General features: G+C 44.9%; 1 protein-coding gene across 1 annotated transcript in view; it reads left to right on the top strand.

Annotated features, from left to right (window-relative positions):
* The window catches only part of LOC126252196 (protein-L-histidine N-pros-methyltransferase-like), a 342,810-nt gene extending 319,567 nt beyond the window's left edge, over positions 1 to 23,243 (top strand). Inside the window, exon 2 of the mRNA XM_049953067.1 lies at positions 23,055 to 23,243. Coding sequence (XP_049809024.1) covers positions 23,055 to 23,243 — 189 coding nt within the window. The remainder of the gene's footprint in view (positions 1 to 23,054) is intronic.
* Positions 23,244 to 23,524: the final 281 nt, after the last annotated feature.

Here is a 23,524-nt window from a genome sequence, read left to right on the forward strand (position 1 = left end):
AATATCCGAAGATTTTCAAGCTTAACATCTTCTTCTTCTTTTTTTTTTCCTCGCTCTTCCACCTTCTTCCAGCTGTCCGCTTCACACGCACACAACAGAAAATATACGCGTGTAGGCTAAGTATTTTACCGTATAATATTCAATACCTCCTTGACCACGGCTGTGCGTTTGAGAAGGACCGTATTTTGTTCTATTGACGCTCTAATATTAGCACCAGGTGTTTTTATACACTCCCTGCCGTAGATCGTAATATGAATGAGAACACCTTATACCATTAGACATAACCACGTATTCCCGTATGCCCCTCTAAAGGGACGTATTTGATCATAGCCATTTGGCTTATAGTACCACAGTTCCTCCAACACTATAATAGCTGCAGCTTCATTAATTTTGTTGCCGTAGAACGTTAATGCTAATTTGTCTATCCTATCGTACGAATCAGGTACCAGGAATGTAAGCCTCAAGCAATCTGGATTATATCTGATATGGTCCCAATCTGCGTAAAAAAAAAAGGCTAACCAGACGGCAACTGTAATGCAAAAACTTTCCCTAGCATTTTATTTTGCCTTTTCTCTTGCAGAACGTTAGATCTTCAATACTTTTAACGATACTTGAAAAATATTTAACTTCTACTTGATTGTTATCATCTGCTTTAGTTCTGACCCACTGACTAATATACCAACATAAAAAGGGTTAGTCTGAAGTGCAGTATTGTTAGCGTCACATTTGTTTTTAATACTTGTCCAGTTTGTTACTGTTACAGACAGTGATTTATCAGGTTTACTATATGTTTCCAAGTTATATACAGTTCGACCATTATATTTCTTCCACAGAATAGTAGTTGAGTCAAATCCCTGACAACTAATTTGACCAACAGAACAAAAAACCAGTTCATGTTGCAAATATTTTGTTTTTCATTCGATGACGTAACAAAGTCGAAAATGGCATTTGTTACGTTGTTTTGAAAATGGCTCTCGGCCCGAAACTAGTCGTCGAATGAAGAATAAAATATTTGCAACTTGGACTGGTTTTTTGTACTATTGATTAACAGAAGTTGCTGACCCAAGTTACTCCAGCATGCTGGAAGTTCGTGAATTGACAAAGTTTTTTTCTGACACGAATCGAACCGTTTCCATAGCGCCAGCTTCCTCAAAAAATTTATTTTGTGCCTGACCGTCGTTTGTTATTCTCTCTATTCTAACTTTAATATGACATACTTTTGTGTGTGTGTGTGTGTGTGTGTGTGTGTGTGTGTGTGTGTTTGTGTTCATGCGTCACGAGCGCTTTAGTTCGTGACAATCTATTGGGGCGTATTCCGCTGCATAGCGTACACGTTCCCGCGATTTGTCGCCTTTCGAAGATATGTTGGGTCACGCGTTTTGCATTCCTTCGTACTGTCTTTGATGTCCTTTTGCCTTGCACAGTCGGAGATGCTCACACGTCTGGCAAATCAGAGTGCTTGCACATTTTTTTCGCCCTAACAATCTGTTAGTACGCTTTCATCTCTGGAGCTCCTGCTTAATCCTTCAGCTACGTTCGTTTATAGTGTGTTTCACCCGGCCTATGAGAACATACCGCGCGCTCCCCGCAGCCGATTTCGCCAATGCGCGGTAGTCTGGTGGCGGCAGATTCGAAGAGATCGGATTCGAATTATGGTATAGTAAAAAATTTTCATCATCTTAGTTTGAATGAGGAAGGCGGGAGCCGGTGCTGTGGTACAGTTCTTGATCACCGGAAACCTCATCGCAGTGTGTAACGGAGTGAGCTTATGTTTCTCCTTTTATTGGAAAAGATCATCAGTGAGCACATTCGTTTTAAGTAAAAGTTTACTGTCAGTGCTCACGCAGAAATCATACCAGCCTCATATAATATTCACTCCTAGGGTGCTTCGATGCAGACATCGCCCGAGAGATATACTTGGGTTATTGGTAATGACTGGTCTGTTGAATCGGTGTAGCCTTTGAAGAATTTGTGTGAGCATTAATTAATAAACTCTATAGTAATGGAGTGAGGACGTGATGGGCTGTTGTAAAAGCTGACAACCACCGCAAAGAGCAATTGATAACTGGAACTCCAAAAAAACTCATTCTCCGTCACTGATCTCAACATTTGCACTCGAAAAGGAAACTCTCAAGACCAGTTTTATATAACAAGCTTACCGTACAAGCGTTACAAATGAGGAACGGAGAAAAGGAAATATGCAGGGAATATGGCGGACACTCATATACACACGCCCAAAATCTCGGTGAATAGACCGATGGTAACGTTTGTTAAAAATGTGTGCATTTACAAAATGTCCAGAAATGACACTTAGCAATGAACTTACGGAGCTGAACCATTTAGTGAGTCTGAAGAGTCTTTTTCACAATGAAATGGGGCAACGGATAAACATCGAGTTTAATGTGAACTGTTACAAACACCCGTGAATAGGCAGTCGAAATTGAGGCAAGTATAACTACCAAAAACAGTGAGTTGAAAATGTGTTTACTGATGGTTTAAACGCCAGAACACATAATACTCCTCTCTCTCTCTTTCTTTCTCTGTCTCATTTTTCTCTTTTCTCTTTTTTTAGCCCTCCACTCCCTACCACCCTCCCTCTCGCTAACCCCCTCAATTGTACTAAATGTCTCTTTCCAGTGGGTATTTTGCCGGCCGGTGTGGCCGTGCGGTTCTAGGCGCTTCAGTCTGGAACCGAGCGACCGCTACGGTCGCAGGTTCGAATCCTGCCTCGTGCATGGATGTGTGTGATGTCCTTAGGTTAGTTAGGTTTAAGTAGTTCTAAGTTCTAGGGGAGTGATGACCTCAGATGTTAAGTCCCATAGTGCTCAGAGCCATTTTCCAGTAGGTAGTTTCAAAAAGCTTAAATTACACACTTGGCAATATAAGGAGTAAGTTGCAACGAGTATGTTGACTGACTCTGTGTGTTAATAAGCATTTCAAATCTCGTGTTGAATATGTAAGAATAGTGAAACAAAAGTTGTTAACTGCCACTCCTCGAAATAATTTTTCCTATTTCGTAAATCTATATAAACGTAAATAATACAAAATTCAACACTTCGTCTTATCAATGTAACATAGGTTAATCATGTCATTTGAGTCACGAAGTATTATGATAAACATGCTAAACTGTCGGAAATGTAAATGCAAGTCTGAAAGTTTTTCATCAATGCATAACACGAATGTTTGGTGATCAAACACAGGTAATATGTTACAATACTTCATTTCCCTCATTATTCCCTCCTGAGATACTTTTCTCATTAATTATAACAATTGTATCCTTGTGTTAGTATTAGATTAAAAACTAAAGCAGATTTGACCCCATCGTGACTATACAGTCCTTGAAAATCGAGCTGTAGCTCCAAAACGCGTTGAATGCACCTGTCTGTCGGCACAGAATTCGGAGTTAATCGACGCTTCTTCCGAATAAGCACGCCTCCCGATTAGTGTTCTAAAACGCCCATCATGCCGTCTATGGTGAGTACCATCTGTGTCTGTTTTGTTTCTGCTGTTGGTATGAAGGCAGTAAACATGTTGTGACTGCGGACGGAATGTTATTAACAAATGTATTCCTAACATAGAAGTTACATCAACCTCTACATACATACTTCGCAAATCACCGGTATGGTGCGTGGCGGAGTGTACACTATACCTCTGCCAGTCATTTCCTTTCCTGTTCCTCTCGCAAATATAGCGAAGATAAAATGTTTTTCTATACCCCTCCGTTTGAGCCCTAACGCCTCTAATATTATCTTCATGGTTCTAACGGGAAATGTACCTTGGTAGCAGTAGAATCGTTCTGTAGTCAGCCTCAGACGCCGGTTTTCTAAAGTTTCCCAGTAGTGCCCCTCGATAAGAACGTCGTCTTTCCTCCAGTGATTCCCATTTGAGTTCGCGAAGCATCTCAGTAAAACTCGTGTGTTGCTCGAACTTACCGGTAAGAAATCTAGCAGCCCGCCGCTGAATTCCTTCGAGGTCTTCCTGTCAAGGAGCACACTACTAATGCTGTACTCGACCACTGAGAGCTGGTTTTTCTTATTCAGCCGCATTAACTTGCATCTTTTAACATTTAGAGTTAGCTGCCATTCACTACATCAACCAGAAATTTTGTCTAAGTCATCTTGTATCCTCGTACTGTAACTCAGCAAAAACACCTTGCCGTACACCACATCGTCATCATCAGCAAACAGACGAAGATAGCTGCATACCGTATCCGCCAGATTATTTATGTATATAGAAAGCAACAGCGGTCCTATCACACTTTCTTGTCGCTGGTGAACACTCGCCATCGAGGACAACATACAGGGTGTTTAAAAAATGACCGGTATATTTGAAACGGCAATAAAAACTAAACGAGCAGCGATAGAAATACACAGTTTGTTGCAATATGCTGGGGACAACAGTACATTTTCAGGCAGACAAACTTTCGAAATTACGGTAGTTACAATTTTCAACAACAGATGGCGCTGCGGTCTGGGAAACTCTATAGTACGATATTTTCCACATATCCACCATGCGTAGCAATAATATGGCGTAGTCTCTGAATGAAATTACCCGAAACCTTTGACAACGTGTCTGGCGGAATGGCTTCACATGCAGATGAGATGTACTGCTTCAGCTGTTCAATTGATTCTGGATTCTGGCGGTACACCTGGTCTTTCAAGTGTCCCCACAGAAAGAAGTCACAGGGGTTCATGTCTGGCGAATAGGGAGGCCAATCCACGCCACCTCCTGTATGTTTCGGATAGCCCAAAGCAATCACACGATCATCGAAATATTCATTCAGGAAATTAAAGACGTCGGCCGTGCGATGTGGCCGGGCACCATCTTGCATAAACCACGAGGTGTTGGCAGTGTCGTCTAAGGCAGTTTGTACCGCCACAAATTCACGAAGAATGTCCAGATAGCGTGATGCAGTAATCGTTTCGGATCTGAAAAATGGGCCAATGATTCCTTTGGAAGAAATGGCGGCCCAGACCAGTACTTTTTGAGGATGCAGGGACGATGGGACTGCAACATGGGGCTTTTCGGTTCCCCATATGCGCCAGTTCTGTTTATTGACGAAGCCGTCCAGGTAAAAATAAGCTTCGTCAGTAAACCAAATGCTGCCCACATGCATATCGCCGTCATCAATCCTGTGCACTATGTCGTTAGCGAATGTCTCTCGTGCAGCAATGGTAGCGGCGCTGAGGGGTTGCCGCGTTTGAATTTTGTATGGATTGAGGTGTAAACTCTGGCGCATGAGACGATACATGGACGTTGGCGTCATTTGGACCGCAGCTGCAACACGGCGAACGGAAACCCGAGGCCGCTGTTGGATCACCTGCTGCACTAGCTGCGCGTTGCCCTCTGTGGTTGCCGTACGCGGTCGCCCTACCTTTCCAGCACGTTCATCCGTCACGTTCCCAGTCCGTTGAAATTTTTCAAACAGATCCTTTATTGTATCGCTTTTCGGTCCTTTGGTTACATTAAACCTCCGTTGAAAACTTCGTCTTGTTGCAACAACACTGTGTTCTAGGCGGTGGAATTCCAACACCAGAAAAATCCTCTGTTCTAAGGAATAAACCATGTTGTCTACAGCACACTTGCACGTTGTGAACAGCACACGCTTACAGCAGAAAGACGACGTACAGAATGGCGCACCCACAGACTGCGTTGTCTTCTATATCTTTCACATCACTTGCAGCGCCATCTGTTGTTGAAAATTGTAACTACTGTAATTTCGAAAGTTTGTCCGCCTGAAAATGTACTGTTGTCCCAAGCATATTGCAACAAACGGTGTATTTCTATCGCTGCTCGTTTAGGTTTTATTGCCGTTTCAAATATACCGGTCATTTTTGAAACACCCTGTACTTGCTTCTCTTAATTAAGAAGTTACAGTCACGGCCAGTCCACGAAGTAATGTCTATTAACAACATAAATAGAGATATAGCTAATGTATTCGCTATTTCGAATGCGGGCAACGTACAGCTGTAGTATGGAATGACGACATTGAAAATTTGTGCTGCACTGGGAAACAAACTCGGATTTTACGCTTGTCGCGAGCGATCGCTTTAACCATCTCCGCTATCCGTGCACACTTCACGGCTGCATGCATATCCGAAGGAACATTCCAACTTGCTTCTTACATCCAGGACGAAAACATTTTCCGGACGTTTGGAACTGGACGTGAAGTGCGCACGCTTAGCCGAAATTGTTAACGTGACCGCTGGCGATAAGCCGGAAATCTGGGCTCGAGTCCCGGTCTGACACAAGTTTTTAATGTCGTCATTCCATTGTACAATTGAAGGTTGCCCATATTCGCAATTGCGAATACATTTCCTGTATTTCGTAACAGCTGTAATCGCCGCAGACCACTGCATCGTACTTGTTATAAACAAAGGCACTGCAGTGTCGTATGAAGTAGAGGCCTTCAGAACCCTGATTGCTGTACTTTAGTGTGTTCGGCTATGAATGAGGCCTTCTTCCGCCAGAAATAGTTTTTCAAATGAAATACCTGTAGTGTTCTTCGGTGCGTCTTTCCCAGGCTACTGTTCATCGCATTCCGGCCGTCCATGTATTGAGGATGCTGTTCTCGTCTTCGGCTCAACACCTGTCTGGCGGCACAGAATTCGCAGTTAATTCACGCTTCTCCCGAATAAACACGGCTCGCCACCGGGATCGTAAAATCCGCATCTTGCCATTTATGGCGAGTAGCATCTGTCGTGTATTTGGTTCTTGCTGTTGTTATGTTTTGAAACGCTGAGAACGATACTGTCGGAACATTCATTTTCCATTTCTTTGGAACAGTTCCGCATTGACAGTTTTATATGCTTTGTTGACAATGACGTAAGTCTCTCGTTTAACCCATCGTAAATTGATCGGCGTTCGGCAACTTGTTTTCTCGATTTGGGTGTTACGGGCTTCGAACTTGACAGAGAAATCTGGGAGACTCTTGTGGTAGTTCTGTAGACATCCCGTTGCAACTTCTTGTTATTGTATCTTCCAAGCGCGTTTCCACTGGCAACTGAGGAAAAAAAATCCGATTGTATAGTGAAGTGCTGCCTCACAACCACTTGGGTAAGACACACAGTTTATGTTGTCGTTGTCGTTGTTGTTATTATTGTGGTATTCAGTTGGAACACTTATTTAATGCATCGCTCTACGCTAATCTATCCTGACCAAGTCTCTACATCTCTATGCAACTACTGTAACTTACATCCGTATGAACCTGCCTACTGTAGTTAAGCCATAGTCTATCTCCACAATTTTTAATTCTCCCTGTTTCCTCTATTACCAAATTAACTATTTCTTGATGGCTAAGGATGAGACCTATCGAGATATCCATTCTTTTAGTGAGGTTGGAGCATATGGATGTTTTCTTCCCAACTGGATTCACTAGCTATTCATTTGTTATCCCATCTACCTATTTAATTTCCAGCGTTTCACATTTCAAAATATTTTATGCCCTTTTTGTCTGCTCTGTTTATCGTCAGTGCTTCAGTTCCAGATAAAGTTTCTCTCAAGACAATACTTTCAGAAAACCCATCCGAATAGTTACATTTACATTCGCAATCTTCAGGAAGCTTTCCTCTCTCTTGCCTTACTGTATTTTATAACCTCTTCTGCCATCGTCAGATGTTTCGATACCCAAATAAATCGTGTAGTAATGTTAGTGGCTCCTTTCCTTATCTAATTCCGTCAGCATGACTTCTTGAATTCGTAGGGTATTTCCCTTTGCATTCAATGAATGTAATCTTCTACTATGTAGTTACTACGCTGGGATTGTGTTACATACATGAACTGTTTTACACGTGACTTTGTAGGCATACATCTACATAATTACTCCGCGGTTCACAATTAAGAGCCTGGCAGAGGGTTAATCAAACCACCTTCACGCTATTTCTCTACCGTCCCACTCTCGAACAGGGCGCAGAGGATCGCGTTGTGAGTCTTCATTTCTCTTATTTTATCATGATGATAGTTTAGCCCTATGTAGGTGGGCTCCAACAAAAACTTTTCACATGCTGTGGAGAAAGCTGGTGATAGAAATTTCATGAGAAGATCCTGCCGCAACAAAAAACGCCTTTGTTTTAAAGATTGACACCCCAGTTCGCGTGTCATCTCCGTGGCACTCTCTCTCCTATTTCACGATAATACAAAATGAGCCGTCCTTCTTTGGAATTTTTTGATGTCCTCCGTCAATCTTATCTGATGCGGATCCCACACCGCCCAGTAATACTCCAGAAGAGGGCGGACAAGCGTAGTGTAGGAGTCTCTTTAGTAGACCCGTTGCATTTTGTAATTATTCTGCCAATGAATCGCAGTCTTTGCTTTGCTTTTCTCACAAGATTATTTGTGTGACCGTTCAAATTTAAGTTGTTCGTATTGTAATCCCGAAGTATTTCGTTGAATTTACAGTGTTTACATTGTGTGTTTTACCCTGTAACCAAAATTTAGCAGATTATTTTTAGTACTCTTGTGGATGACTTCACATTTTTCATTATTTAGAGCCAACCGCCAATTTTCGCACCATACAGATATATTGTCTAAATAGTTCTGCAATTTGTTTTGATCATTTGATGACTTTATAAGCGGTAAATGACTGCACCATCTGCAAGCAACCTAAGAGGGCTGCCCAGATTGTCTCCTAAGTAGTATATGTAGATAAGGAACGGCAGAAAGCGTATAACACACGCCGGATTCCAAGTCTGTTTTACTCGATGATTTTCCGTCGACTAATACGTACTGTAACCTTTATGACGGGATATCACAGATCCAGTTGCGCAACTGAGACGATACTTCATAGGCATGCAATGTGATTAGAAGTCGCTTTTGAGGAACGGTTCAAAAGTCTTCTGGAAATGTAAAAACATGGACTCATTTTGACAGCTCCCATCGACTGTACTCCTAACGTTGTTGAAATATCTTGTTAGTATTTACGGCTTTAGCTGCTCCGTGTGTTATAAATAAATAAAAAGCCATTGGCATCACGGTTAACTTCCCATACTCATTTAATAGCGTAGTGGGCCCTAGCCAACTTAGTCTAGTAAATTTCAGAGCCTCTCAACGAGAACAACGGATTCGCGATCTGACTCCTACTTCTGCGCAGGGACAAGGACATTTTTAGGAGACGACAGGGAGGTAGACAATTACAGAATGTCAGTGTTCTCCTTTGATACAGCAGAGTACAAATGGACCCGTCTCTTGTCCCGCATTTCTAGTACAAGCGCGGAACATTTACATGCGATCTGTAGTAACACAGCAGAGAACGTGGATGTAAAGAGCACATGTTTCTCCAAACACTGACCGTCACCACATTTGGTTGCTATATGCGTTCATTCTGTTTTGTATTTCATGTTATTACCGTAACTGTAACTGCGTACTGTTTGCGTCTTTCTTCATATACAGTAGACCCTCGATGATCCTACCTCGGATAGTCCGACTTCTCGCTTAGTCCAACCACCTCATTTCCGGCGTTTGTTTACATGATTCGCCGTTTGCCATATTGATCAGTAGCCAGTTAACCGTTGCCACATGTGGTAGTTCGATCGGTTTTAATATGAAATAAAGTGTTGCTACCTCGATCAATAAATACTATTTGTTTTGTAAATTGGTAACAGTGTTCTTCCTTCATATTAAAGTATATAAAACTAAATTATATCATCAACTTAACGTAAACATCTGGTGTTGTCTGTAGTGGAGTCTTTTCAAAACATTACCGATGATTTAGGGGTTGGCATAAGAACTGTTAAACACTGGAGAGAAAAAAACAGGAAAGTTCTTGAAAGTCATACAATGATCATTGTCATGAAATTCTAGAGAGTGTTTTGTGGGTGTCCTTTGAGCTGGTGAGAAGAAAAGGAACTCTGTTGACTGGGTCAATCATAAAACAAGAGGCACTGATTTTCTATGAAAACTTAAATGGAGACAATGAAAATGAGAAATTTACAGCCCGCAAAGGCTGGCTACATCAGTTGAAAAAATGAAATGTCATTCGAAATGTAATTATTTCCGGAGAGAAGCTATCTGCTGGCGAAACAACTACCAGTGAATTTGTTCCGAAATTTGAAAACTTTGTTTTTAAACACTGATCAGATGTATAACATTAAAGAGTCTAGCTTTGACTACAAAATGCTCCATACAATAACTGTTGCTGCACAAAAGAAGTCTGTAACTGGTGTAAAACTTGCCAAAGATAGTATAACTATTGTTCTCTATAGTAAGACTAATGACAGTCGCAAGATACTGTATTATTATGTTACGGGTCAATAAAAGTGTTCTGATAATCCGACCATTTTTCCGTTCCGACCCGCAGGGGACGTCTTAGTGACGTTCAGATGTATCAGTTATATTAATGCGTGGTGTCTGATCCTTCGGACACCTCCGAAAGGACAGGCATCGCGCATTCATATAACTGATTCGCCTTGAAGGGCAGTGACTCCACCACCTTTAGTGCCGATGCTCAATTGCATCCGACCTCGTGCCGGAAGGTCAAACTAGTGAGAATGAAGGACATGGACAAGAACTGCTGATATGTGGCGTTAACTGGCGTTAAACATTTTTCCAGGTGGCGCATCGGTTAACGCAAGTGCCTAGCACGTACCATATTGCTTTTTCGAATCCCGGTCCGACACACATTTTCACTCGTCGCCGGTGATTCCGCGTAAAGTCCCGATGCAGCTGATGTGAACAGTCCATTCCCTTCCCTTCCACCTTCAGTTTACATAATACGCACTGCATCAGAAATACTAGCGTCAAGAAATCACCTTCACTACAGTTTTGACAGTCAAGAGTGCAGCACTTGGAATTGTCCTTTATTGTCCTTAGTTACATCATTAAATCCTCTATCAAATAAAATACACTCTTCAAAAATTGATGTGAAAATATAATACGGCAATAACCACTATCTACATCATGATTGTTTTATCGATGTTAAATTGCATGAAATAAACCAACAAAGGACATGCAGACGCCCAATAAAGTGCACTTCATTTCTTCCTGGGAATAATTATATCACAGAACACATACTGGAAGCGTTAAAATACACTGAGATGACTAAAGTCGGCCCGCATCTCGTGGTCGTGCGGTAGCGTTCTCGCTTCCCACGCCCGGGTTCCCAGGTTTGATTCCCGGCGGGGTCAGGGATTTTCTCTGCCTCGTGATGGCTGGGTGTTGTGTGCTGTCCTTATGTTAGTTAGGTTTAAGTAGTTCTAAGTTCTAGGGGACTTATAACCACAGCAGTTGAGTCCCATAGTGCTCAGAGCCATTTGAACCATTTGACTAAAGCCATTGAATAGCGTCCGCCCCAGTAGCTGAGTGGTCAGCGCGACAGAATGTCGATCCTAAGGGCCCGTGTTCGATTCCCGGCTGGGTCGGAGATTTTCTCCGCCCAGGGACTGGGTGTTGTGTTGCCCTTATCATCATTATTTCATCCCCATCGACGCGCAAGTCGCCGAAGTGGCGTCAAATCGAAAGACTTACACCCGGCGAAGGTCTACCCGACAGGAGGTCCTAGTCACACGACATTTTATTGAATAGCGATATACATTGATAAGCCAAAACACTGTGACCACTGCGAACCGAGAAGTTGGGTGCAGCCTGATGGCGTTGCGGGCACGTGACGCGGTAACAGAAGTATGTAAGCTGAGCAGAAACGGACGGGGGATCACCCTAGCGAAGAGATGGGAATGCAAATGACGAAATTTCTTGAGATAAGCGGCTCTGACAAAGGGCAGATTATTATTACGCGAAGCCTGTGAACGAGTATCTCGAAAACGGCAAAGTTGGTCAAATGTTTACGTGCTATTGTTGTGAACATATACGGAAGAAGGTAGAAGAGCAATGAAACTGCCATTAGGCGTTAAATGGTTGGACGTCCACGACTCTTCACAGAACGTGTGGTTCGGAGACTTGTCTGCTGTTAAAGTAGGATAGTGATCTGTGGTATCTCTGCCAAAAGAGCACAGTGCTGGTGCACATACAAGTATTTCAGAAGACACCGTTTGTCGTACATTGTTGTACACGGAGTTCAGCAGTAGACCACCCATACGTGTTCACACGTTGACCGAACGACATCGTCAATTACGATTACAGTGGTCACTGAAACATCGGGATTCGACCGTCGATCAATGGAAACGTGTCGGCTCCTCGGGAGAACCACATGTTTGCTGCACTAGGTCGATGGTCGTTTTCACAAACGCCGTCATCGAGGTGAACGGCGGCCCGAAACGTGCGTTGCACCACGGACCCAGGCAGGAGGGTGGGGGAAAGGGGGGGGGGCAAGAGCAGTATTATGTTATAGGAGACATTATCCTGCGCTTGCATGGGACCTGTCGTGGTAATCGAAGACACGCTCAGAGCTGCGTAACACCTGCATCCCTTCATGCTTCATGTATTCCCGGTGGCGATGTTTTAGTCCATCTTTCGGAGCCAGAACCGTGCTACAGTGGTTTGAGGACCATTATAATGAACTCACGTTGATGTCTCGGCGACCACATTCGCCTGATATACGAGGGCAGTTCAATAAATAATGCAACACATTTTTTTTCTCGGCCAATTTTGGTTGAAAAAAACCGGAAATTTCTTGTGGAATATTTTCAAACATTCCCGCTTCGTCTCGTATAGTTTCATTGACTTCCGACAGGTGGCAGCGCTGTACGGAGCTGTTAAAATGGAGTCTGCAACGGATGTGCGTTGCAAACAACGGGCAGTGATCGAGTTTCTTTTGGCGGAAAACCAGGGCATCTCAGATATTCATAGGCGCTTGCAGAATGTCTACGGTGATCTGGCAGTGGACAAAAGCACGGTGAGTCGTTGGGCAAAGCGTGAGTCATCATCGCCGCAAGGTCAAGCAAGACTGTCTGATCCCCCGCGTGTGGGCTGGCCGTGCACAGCTGTGACTCCTGCAATGGCGGAGCGTGCGAACACACTCGTTCGAGATGATCGACAGATCACCATCAAACAACTCAGTGCTCAACTTGACATCTCTGTTGGTAGTGCTGTCACAATTGTTCACCAGTTGGGATATTCAAAGGTTTGTTCCCGCTGGGTCCCTCGTTGTCTAACCGAACACCATAAAGGGCAAAGGAGAACCATCTGTGCGGAATTGCTTGCTCGTCATGTGGCTGAGGGTGACAATTTCTTGTCAAAGATTGTTACAGGCGATGAAACATGGGTTCATCACTTCGAACCTGAAACAAAACCGCAATCAATAGAGTGGCGCCACACCCACTTCCCTACCAAGAAAAAGTTTAAAGCCATACCCTCAGCCGGTAAAGTCATGGTTACAGTCTTCTGGGACGCTGAAGGGGTTATTCTGTTCGATGTCCTTCCCCATGGTCAAACGATCAACTCTGAAGTGTATTGTGCTACTCTTCAGAAATTGAAGAAACGACTTCAGCGTGTTCGTAGGCACAAAAATCTGAACGAACTTCTCCTTCTTCATGACAACGCAAGACCTCACACAAGTCTTCTCACCCGAGAGGAGCTCACAAAACTTCAGTGGACTGTTCTTCCTCATGCACCCTACAGCCCCGATCTCGCACCGTCGGATTTCCATATGTTTGGCCCAATGAAGGACGCAATCCGTGGGAGGCACTACGCGGATGATGAAGAAGTTATTGATGCAGTACGACGTTGGCTCCGACATCGACCAGTGGAATGGTACCGTGCAGGCATACAGGCCCTCATTTCAAGGTGGCGTAAGGCCGTAGCATTGAATGGAGATTACGTTGAAAAATAGTGTTGTGTAGCTAAAAGATTGGGGAATAACCTGGTGTATTTCAATGCTGAATAAAACAACCCCTGTTTCAGAAAAAAAATGTGTTGCATTACTTATTGAACTGCCCTCGTAATACTACTGGGTCGCTATCGGGCGCCATTACCACGTACCCAAATCAATGGCCCGATATTTACGCCAGTCACGTGATCTGTTCGTAGACATCTAATGCCACATACCACCACAAAACTACCAGCCAACTGTCGGATCCGTGATACACAGAATCAGTGATGCATTTCATTCCAAACACGGACAAACAAGCTATTAGGCAGGTGGTCATAATGTCTTGGCTCATCAGTGAACTCGAATGCAGACAGCGGTAGTTTCGTTTACACATGGTATAAAAGAGCAGTGCATTGGCAGAATTGTCATTTGTACCCAGCTGATTCATCTGAAAAGGTCTCCGGGGTGATTATGGCCGCGCAATAGGAATTAACAGCCTTTGAACACGGAATGGCGGTTGGAACTAGACACGTGGAAAATTCCATTTCTGAAATCGTTAGGGAATTCAATAGTATGATATCCATAGTGTGAAGAGTGTGCTGAAAGTACCAAATCACAGGCATTACCTCTCACCTTGGGCAATGCAGTGGCCGACGGCCTTTACTTAACGTCCGAGAGCAGCGGCGTTTGCATAGAGTTGTCAGTGCTAACAGACAAGCAACACTGCATGAAATAACCGCAGAAATCAATGTGGAGCGTACCACGAACGTATCCGTTAGGACAGTGCGGCGAAATTTGGCTTTAATGGGCTGTGGCAGCAGACGACCGACGAGAACGCCTTTGCTAACAGCACGACATCGCCTCCAGCGCCTCTCCTGGGCTCGTGACGATATCGGTTGGACCCTAGACGACTGGAAAACCGTGGCGTGGTCAGATGAGTCGCGATTTCAGTTATTAAGAGCTGATGGTAAGGTTCGAGCGTGGCGCAGACCCCAGGAAGCCACGGATCCAGTTGTCAAGGCAATGTGCAAGCTGGCAGTGGCTGCATAATGGTGTGGGCTATGTTTACATGGAATGTACTGGATCCTCTACCCCAACTGAATCGATCATTGACTGGCAGGGTTATGTTCGGCTACTTGCAGACCGTGTTCAGTCATTCATGGACTTTATGTTCCCAAACAACGATGGAGTTTTTATAGAAAACAGTGCGCCATGTCACTGGACCACAGTTGCTTTGATGTACATTCTGGACAGTTCGAGCGAATGATTTGGCAATCCAGAGTGCCCAGCACGAATCCTATAGAACATTTATGGGACATAATCGAGGGTGAATTCGTGCACAAAATCCTCAAAATCCTGCACCGTCAACACTTTCGGTTGTTTATAGACGCAGCAGCATTACTCAGTATATCTGCAGATGACTTCCAGCAACAAGTTGCTCCACTACGCCGAGCGAATGGAGGTCCGACAGGATATTAGGAGGTATTCCATGACTACTCAGTGTAAGTGTACAACAGCATCGTACACACTACTCGAGATGCAGTAAAGATTGCGTCCTGAGTTCTCACCAGTGATTTGTCTCCCTCCCTCCCCGACGCCTCTCTCTCTCTCTCTCTCTCTCTCTCTCTCTCTCTCTCTCTCTCTCTCCCCTTCTCTCTGTACTCTGGTCTAGGTGTTTGTGTGGCCCAGCTGGCAGTCGCGTCGCGTGTTTACAACAGCAGCAGCAGCAGCAGCCCGGCGCTGATGACACTTGCCGGCCAGCGAGGCAGCCACTAATTACATCTGGTGGCCGGGCAGCGCGCGTCCCCCCGCCGACCCGCCGCTGGAATCTAAATTACATTAGTCGTTACAAACCGCGCCACGCCGCAGTATTCTTTCACGTTCCGGCCTTCTCTGAATCGCGCTGCCGGTTTGGGAGCAAGGCGAGGGCCTTTCAGAGCCGCAGCAGCAGCCGCGCTAATGAGTGCTGGCAGATGCGTGTCCGGTCACAAAGCGGCGAGCACCTGCGCACTTGCTCCGAGCCAGCCACTGCCAGAGTGCCTGGCCATCAGCTCCGCGCCTCCACCACGCGTTACTACTGTAACAACAAACATTCGTTCCTAATGGACTGCTGCCACAGGGTACGACTGATTAATAATGAGGTGAATAGAATGGCGTTCCGCGGCGGCTACACTTTTGTTCGACCGACAACACATTTCATATCTCGTGTTATCATCATCACATGGATTACTTTGCATTTTATTTTTTTGCACTGAGTTAGCGTCGTGCACGCTTGATGTTATTTTCGACATCTGATGCTACGAAAAGGTTATGTAACGCTCTGCGCTACTTTACACTGAGGTGACAAGAGTCATGTGATAGCGACATGCACATATACCAATTGGAAAATTGCAAATTTGTGATAAGTTTCTAACGGACCAAACTGCTGAGATCATCGGTCCCTAGCCTTACACACTACTCAATCTACATCTACATGGTTACACTGCAATTCACACTTAATTTCCTGGCAGAGGGTTCATCGAGCCATTTTCATGCTACTTCTCTACCATTCCACTCTCGAATGGCGCATGGGAAAAAAGGAACACCTAGGTCTTTCCGTTCGAGCTCTGCTTTCTCTTATTTTATTATGATGATCATTTCTCCCTATGTAGGTAGGTATCAACAAAATATTTTAGCATTCGGAAGAGAAAGTTGGTGATTGAAATTTCGTAAATAGACCTCGCCGCAAAGGAAACCGCCTTTGTTTCAGTGTCTGCCACCCCAAGTCGCGTATGATATCAGTGACACTCTCACCCCTACTGCGCGATACACGAAACGCTCTGTCGTTCTTTGCACTTTTCCGATGTCCTCTGTCAATCCTACTTGGTAAGGATCCCACACCGCGCAGCAATTTTCCAGCAGAGGACGGACAAGTGTAATGTAGGCTGTTTCTTTAGTGGGTTTGTCGCATCTTCGAAATGTTTTGCCAACAAAGCACAGTCTTTGTTTCGCCTTCCCCAAAATACACTCCTGGAAATGGAAAAAAGAACACATTGACACCGGTGTGTCAGACCCACCATACTTGCTCCGGACACTGCGAGAGGGCTGTACAAGCAATGATCACACGCACGGCACAGCGGACACACCAGGAACCGCGGTGTTGGCCGTCGAATGGCGCTAGCTGCGCAGCATTTGTGCACTGCCGCCGTCAGTGTCAGCCAGTTTGCCGTGGCATACGGAGCTCCATCGCAGTCTTTAACACTGGTAGCATGCCGCGACAGCGTGGACGTGAACCGTATGTGCAGTTGACGGACTTTGAGCGAGGGCGTATAGTGGGCATGCGGGAGGCCAGGTGGACGTACCGCCGAATTGCTCAACACGTGGGGCGTGAGGTCTCCACAGTACATCGATGTTGTCGCCAGTGGTCGGCGGAAGGTGCACGTGCCCGTCGACCTGGGACCGGACCGCAGCGACGCACGGATGCACGCCAAGACCGTAGGATCCTACGCAGTGCCGTAGGGGACCGCACCGCCACTTCCCAGCAAATTAGGGACACTGTTGCTCCTGGGGTATCGGCGAGGACCATTCGCAACCGTCTCCATGAAGCTGGGCTACGGTCCCGCACACCGTTAGGCCGTCTTCCGCTCACGCCCCAACATCGTGCAGCCCGCCTCCAGTGGTGTCGCGACAGGCGTGAATGGAGGGAAGAATGGAGACGTGTCGTCTTCAGCGATGAGAGTCGCTTCTGCCTTGGTGCCAATGATGGTCGTATGCGTGTTTGGCGCCGTGCAGGTGAGCGCCACAGTCAGGACTGCATACGACCGAGGCACACAGGGCCAACACCCGGCATCATGGTGTGGGGAGCGATCTCCTACACTGGCCGTACACCACTGGTGATCGTCGAGGGGACACTGAATAGTGCATGGTACATCCAAACCGTCATCGAACCCATCGTTCTACCATTCCTAGACCGGCAAGGGAACTTGCTGTTCCAACAGGACAATGCACGTCCGCATGTATCCAGTGCCACCCAACGTGCTCTAGAAGGTGTAAGTCAACTACACTGGCCAGCAAGATCTCCGGATCTGTCCCCCATTGAGCATGTGTGGGACTGGATGAAGCGTCGTCTCACGCGGTCTGCACGTCCAGCACGAACGCTGGTCCAACTGAGGCGCCAGGTGGAAATGGCATGGCAAGCCGTTCCACAGGACTACATCCAGCATCTCTACGATCGTCTCCATGGGAGAATAGCAGCCTGCATTGCTGCGAAAGGTGGATATACACTGTACTAGTGCCGACATTGTGCATGCTCTGTTGCCAGTGTCTATGTGCCTGTGGTTCTGTCAGTGTGATCATGTTGATGCATCTGACCCCAGGAATATGTCAATAAAGTTTCCCCTTCCTGGGACAATGAATTCACGGTGTTCTTATTTCAATTTCCAGGAGTGTATTATCTATGTGGTCTTTCCAACTTAAGTTGCTATCAATAAATAATGTGCAGAAAGATTTGCGTTGATCTCTTCATTAGTTTTTTCAAAAAAAAATTGTAAAATTCCATTATTTTGTAGGCTCACTGAGGAGAATGAACCTTTAACAGGCTCAGATGCTCTCAGTTATGAGGCACTGCGAAGAGGTTTGCAGTTTAATCCGGGACATTTCCGCAGAGACTGGTGATCAGGAACTTTCTGCCACCACACCTTTGCCCCTCTGCCGTAAAGGCGTAGGGAAAGCAGCTAACAGCACGTGGCGTACCCAGGCGGTTACCCATCCAAGTGTCGGCCACGCCCAACGTTGCTTAACTTCGGTGATGTAACGAGAACCGGTGAATTCAACAAGGCAAGGTAGCGAAATGTCATTTACAACTTGTTAAGAAGCCAGATTGGAGTATTTAAGGGTCGAAGGGTATAGTATAAGGGAAGTTATAGATCAGAAGAGAGTGAAACAAGGTAGTAAAATGGTTCAAATGGCTCTGAGCACTATGGGACTCAACTGCTGAGGTCATTAGTCCCCTAGAACTTAGAACTAGTTAAACCTAACTAACCTAAGGACATCACAAACATCCATGCCCGAGGCAGGATTCGAACCTGCGACCGTAGCGGTCTTGCGGTTCCAGACTGCAGCGCCTTTAACCGCACGGCCACTTCGGCCGGCAACAAGGTAGTATCTTTCCCCTATATTATTCGATCTATACGCTGAGCAGGCAGTAAGAGAAACCAAGAAAAAAATTCGAGAAGGAATTAAAGTTCAAGGGGAAGTAATAAAAACATTGAGTTTTGCCGATGCCATTTTAATGTTGTCAAAGACAGCAAAGGACTTTGAAGAACGATTGCATGGAATGGATAGTATCTTGAAAAGTGGATATAAGAAGCACATCGACAACAGTAAAACAAGGTAACGGAATATAGTCGAATAAAATCGGACTACGCTGAGGTAGTTAGATTAGGTTGAAATGGTGACAGTGAACCCAAGGCGTCGGATTGTTGCTTCTGTCGCTGCGCTCGTGTGTGGTCTGGCATTGCAGTGCTGATGGAGAGGATACTCCATGTCTGGACGAGCTCTTCAAATTCAAAACTCGATTACAGCATGCTGTTGCTCACGCACATACTCACGGTACACACAACATGTCACACGATACAATACAGAGTCCTCTTGCGTCAGATGGCTGCAAATTTGTTGGCATGAAGCATAAAGATGTAGAATGTTAAAAACGTTTGTTTTATGTAAAAGGCTTTAAGAGTTTTCACATAACAAATTCAGAGGCATTACTTTTCAGCACGTCCTCGTATTTATACACCATGTGATCAAAAGTATCTGGACACCTCCAAAAACGTTTTTCGTATTAGGTTCATTGTGCTGGCATCTACTGCCAGGTACTCCAATCAGCGACCTCAGTAGTCGTTAGACATCGTGAGAGAGCAGAATGGGGCGCTCCGCGGATCTTAAGGACTTCGAACGTGGTCAGGTGATTGGGTGTCACTTGTGTCGTATGTCTGTGCGCGGGATTTCCAAACTCCTAAACATTCCTAGGTTCACAGTGTCCGATGTGATAGCGAAGTGGAAACGTGAAGGGACACGTACAACACAAAAGCGTACCGGCCAACTTCGTCTGTTGACTGACAGAGACCGCCTACAGTTGAAAGGGGTCGTAATGCGATCCGATGGCAGGGTGTGGGTATGGCGAATGCCCGGTGAACGTCATCAGCCAGCGTGAGTAGTGCCAACAGTAAAATTTGGAGGCGGTGGTGTTACGGTGTGGTCGTGTTTTTCATGGAAGGGGCTTGCACCCCTTGTTTTCCGTGGCACTATCACACCACAGGCCTACATTGATGTTTTAAGCACCTCCTTGCTTCCCTCTGCTGAAGAGGAATTCGGGTATTGCGATTGCATCTTTCAACACGATCGAGCACCTGTTTATAATGCACGGCCTGTGGCGTAGTGGTTATACAACAGTAACATCCCTGTAGTGGACTGTCCTGCTCAGACTCCTGACTTGAATCCTACAGAACACCTTTGGGATGTTTTGCAACGCCGACTTCGTGCCAGGCCTCACCGACCGACATCGATACCTCTCCTCAGTGCAGCACTCCGTGAAAAATGGGAGAATGGGCTACCATTCCCCAAGAATACCAGCACCTGACTGAACGTATGGCTGCGAGAGTGGAAGCTACCATCAAGGCTAAGGGTGGGCCAACACCATATTGAATTCCAGCATTACCGATGGAGGGCGCCACGAACTTGTAAGTCTTTTCAGACAGGTGTCCCAATCCTTTTGATCGCATAGTGTATGTTTTGGGCCTTTGTTTCTCAAATGTCTTTTAATTGTATTTTATCCTATTTTGTATCCCTACCTACATCATGAACATCAAATATGTTCTCCTTTCATGACTACGTGGAGGAAAGTACAACTTCTCATTGCTCATGACTGAAAGAATGCACAATAAATAACATAGACTAGCTCCAGTAACACTGAAAACCAAAGAACTAACTTGGGAACAAAGTAGCAATCAGATATAGTTAATCGCATCTTTATTTATCCAATTAAGATTTTTTCAATGAATTCCAGTTTGTTTCTAATACCACTTTTGGTTCGATATTATTTGGGAACGGTTTTCTCATATACAGTTCAGCTCTGTTAAATAGGAGTTACTTTCATACGAGCCCCTGTTATTCTTCGTGTATATGAGTTTCCTCCAGCTGTGCTATTTGTTTAAGAGCGCAAGGAGCCAAATCTGCAAAATGGGGTTGAAAGGGTTCGCCGCTCAACGATTTTATCCATTCCAATCAAGGACTTTATAGTGGATACACTGACATGAAGAGAGTACGTTTTTTCTGAGCTGTTAGTAACTCTTTTATATCAGTTACTTACTCTTTTATATCAGTTACTTCAGAAATTTGCATGAGAAATTTCCATTATCAATGTCATCAGAAGATATTCAGAAAGAGATAACAAAAAATAGTTTTCGCTCTTAGGCTGGATGTAAAGTTAATGTGTTACATCAAAAGTGGCTTAGCATCTAAGAAACACAATACGATTACGTTGGCAATAGCGGCATGTTTCTTACCGACAGTTGCTCATATCAAGAAATATAGTGCATTTCAATAACAATCCGATTTCACAAAATTATGTCTTCTACATGGATGGAGACAAAAACTTGGAATGAATTTTAACGTAATCAAAGAACTACAAAGTTTCTGTTTTCGAAAGATTTTATGGGGTATGTCTTCACAAGCATATTCAATCTTGATTGCTTTCTGAAATTCCTTTAATTATCAATGTTTTCACCTAAGTTACACAAATATTCAGTGTGCCCTCTACCGACGCATGACAAATATCCAGACGATAGTTAAACTCGTCCCATACCTTAGCGAATATGTCTGGGGTAACTACATTCGCTGATGTTGTTATCCAATGGCGCAGTTTATCAAAAGTTGCAAGGTAAGGCACATAGACGGAGTCTTTCACAGCTTTCTCCCCCCCCCCCTCCCCCTAACCCCCTCTGCCCCCCAAAACCCTTTCCGTTGGATCAGAAGATCTTGGAGACCTTCGTTCAGAGAGATGGTCTTTGACAAAACGTCTTTCTTATTGAAAAATTACACGCCTTTTACTTTTATTGTTGCGCTGTCGCCACCTTGACTTGACACACATTGCATAATTAACGAGTGAGTCAGCTTCGCTAGGAAACCCCTACGTGGATCGGCAACTTGAAACTGGGATGTATAAGATGTACGGTTTCATATGAACATTCTGTATCATTCTGCATTAATAACCCGTTCACGAGGCTTTTGCGGTCTTTGCTATCTCGCAAATCTTCGCTCGGCGTAGGCGAACCCAATACTGTGAGACTGATCGTCTATTAAACTGTGACCGCCACTAAACGTCTCGCTAATTGTCATCATTTTCTCTCTTACGACCACAATAATAATAAAAAAATCATTACTGAGTGAACAATTAGCAGGACAAGCTATATGACAGAGCAAAAGCTGCCAACACATTTTCAATTTTTCTCTAATTTCCTTGACTATTTTTCCACACAACGTAAAGTATTATTCTCCCTTCGTCGAGAAAAGATGCTGTGTAATTTTCGATACTCTTTGTAAATCAAACTAGATTTTGTGTTAATGCAAACAAATATAATTTATGACGTAAGAAATATTTGCTGTTGATGCACAACATCGTGATATCCACAGGATCACTAAAGTGCTAACGACGAACTGTTTTATTTCATCTCTGTTAACTGGCAGTTTAAGTATTCATGTTTGTATGTTTTTTGATTAACTGTAGCGTTCGATACCGCTTCGCCACCTCTCAGACAGACTGTATCCTCATTTCCTCTACAGCTCCCTCCGGTGCAACGGAAGTTATTCCGTTATGTCTTAACACTCGTTCTGTCATCCTGTACCGTCTTCTTATCAGTGTTTTTCATATTTTCCTCTCTTCGCCAATTGTGTAGACAACCTTCTCATTCCTTATCTTGCCAGTCCACCTAATTTTGAACATTCTTCTATTGCACCACATATCAAACGCTGTGATTCTTTTGCCTGACTACGCTACATATCAGCCTGTCACCACAACCTGCATTGCAAGAGTAGTAATGTAGACGCAAAAGAAATATTGCCAGTGTTCTGTTTTCCTTCTGTTTGCACGTATATAATGGTACACGTCAGTTCATTGTTCCATTACGGAACGAAATCGACAAGCGTGTATCGGTAAGTACAGTTGACCCCCTTTTCTCCACCGATTCGAAACCAGAGCACGAACTGAAGCGCCACCTCATTACGGCTGTTGTGGCTTTCAGCGAGTGGCGGTAGCCGTAAGGTGACACTTTTTCACGGCGCTCTGGCTGTTTAGGCTGACAGCGTGTCTGTTTTTGCACAGTGGTACCAGTGCGGCGAGCTGGCGGAGCACGCGCGGCGGACGTTCCAGGAGCAGTCCGTGGACGAGGAGACGGCGCACTTCCTGCAGCAGGCGTCGCACAAGTCCGACTGGGTCTTCACGCAGCTCTGGCACTCGCTCGCGCGCTCCATACTCAGCATCTTCATGTCGCAGACCTCCATCAACGGGTGAGTGCAAGCCCGCCCGCTCCCGCCGCCTTCCTTCTGTTCTTCTGCTTTCGACCCCGGCGTCTTCCACTCTCTGCGACAGTGCGGACGGGCAACACACCGAGCACTGCGCCCTGCGGCATTCTCGTCTCAAGTCACACATTTAATCAAAAAGTAAATGATGGAGGTAAGATGAACTTGTGCTACGAGTGCTCTGTACAGTACCAGCCTTATCTGGAAAGTACACTACTGGCCATTAAAATTGCTACACGACGAAGATGACGTGCTACAGACGCGAAATTTAAC

This window comes from Schistocerca nitens, chromosome 4, assembly GCF_023898315.1.
Source record: "Schistocerca nitens isolate TAMUIC-IGC-003100 chromosome 4, iqSchNite1.1, whole genome shotgun sequence".
NCBI lineage: Eukaryota > Metazoa > Arthropoda > Insecta > Orthoptera > Acrididae > Schistocerca > Schistocerca nitens.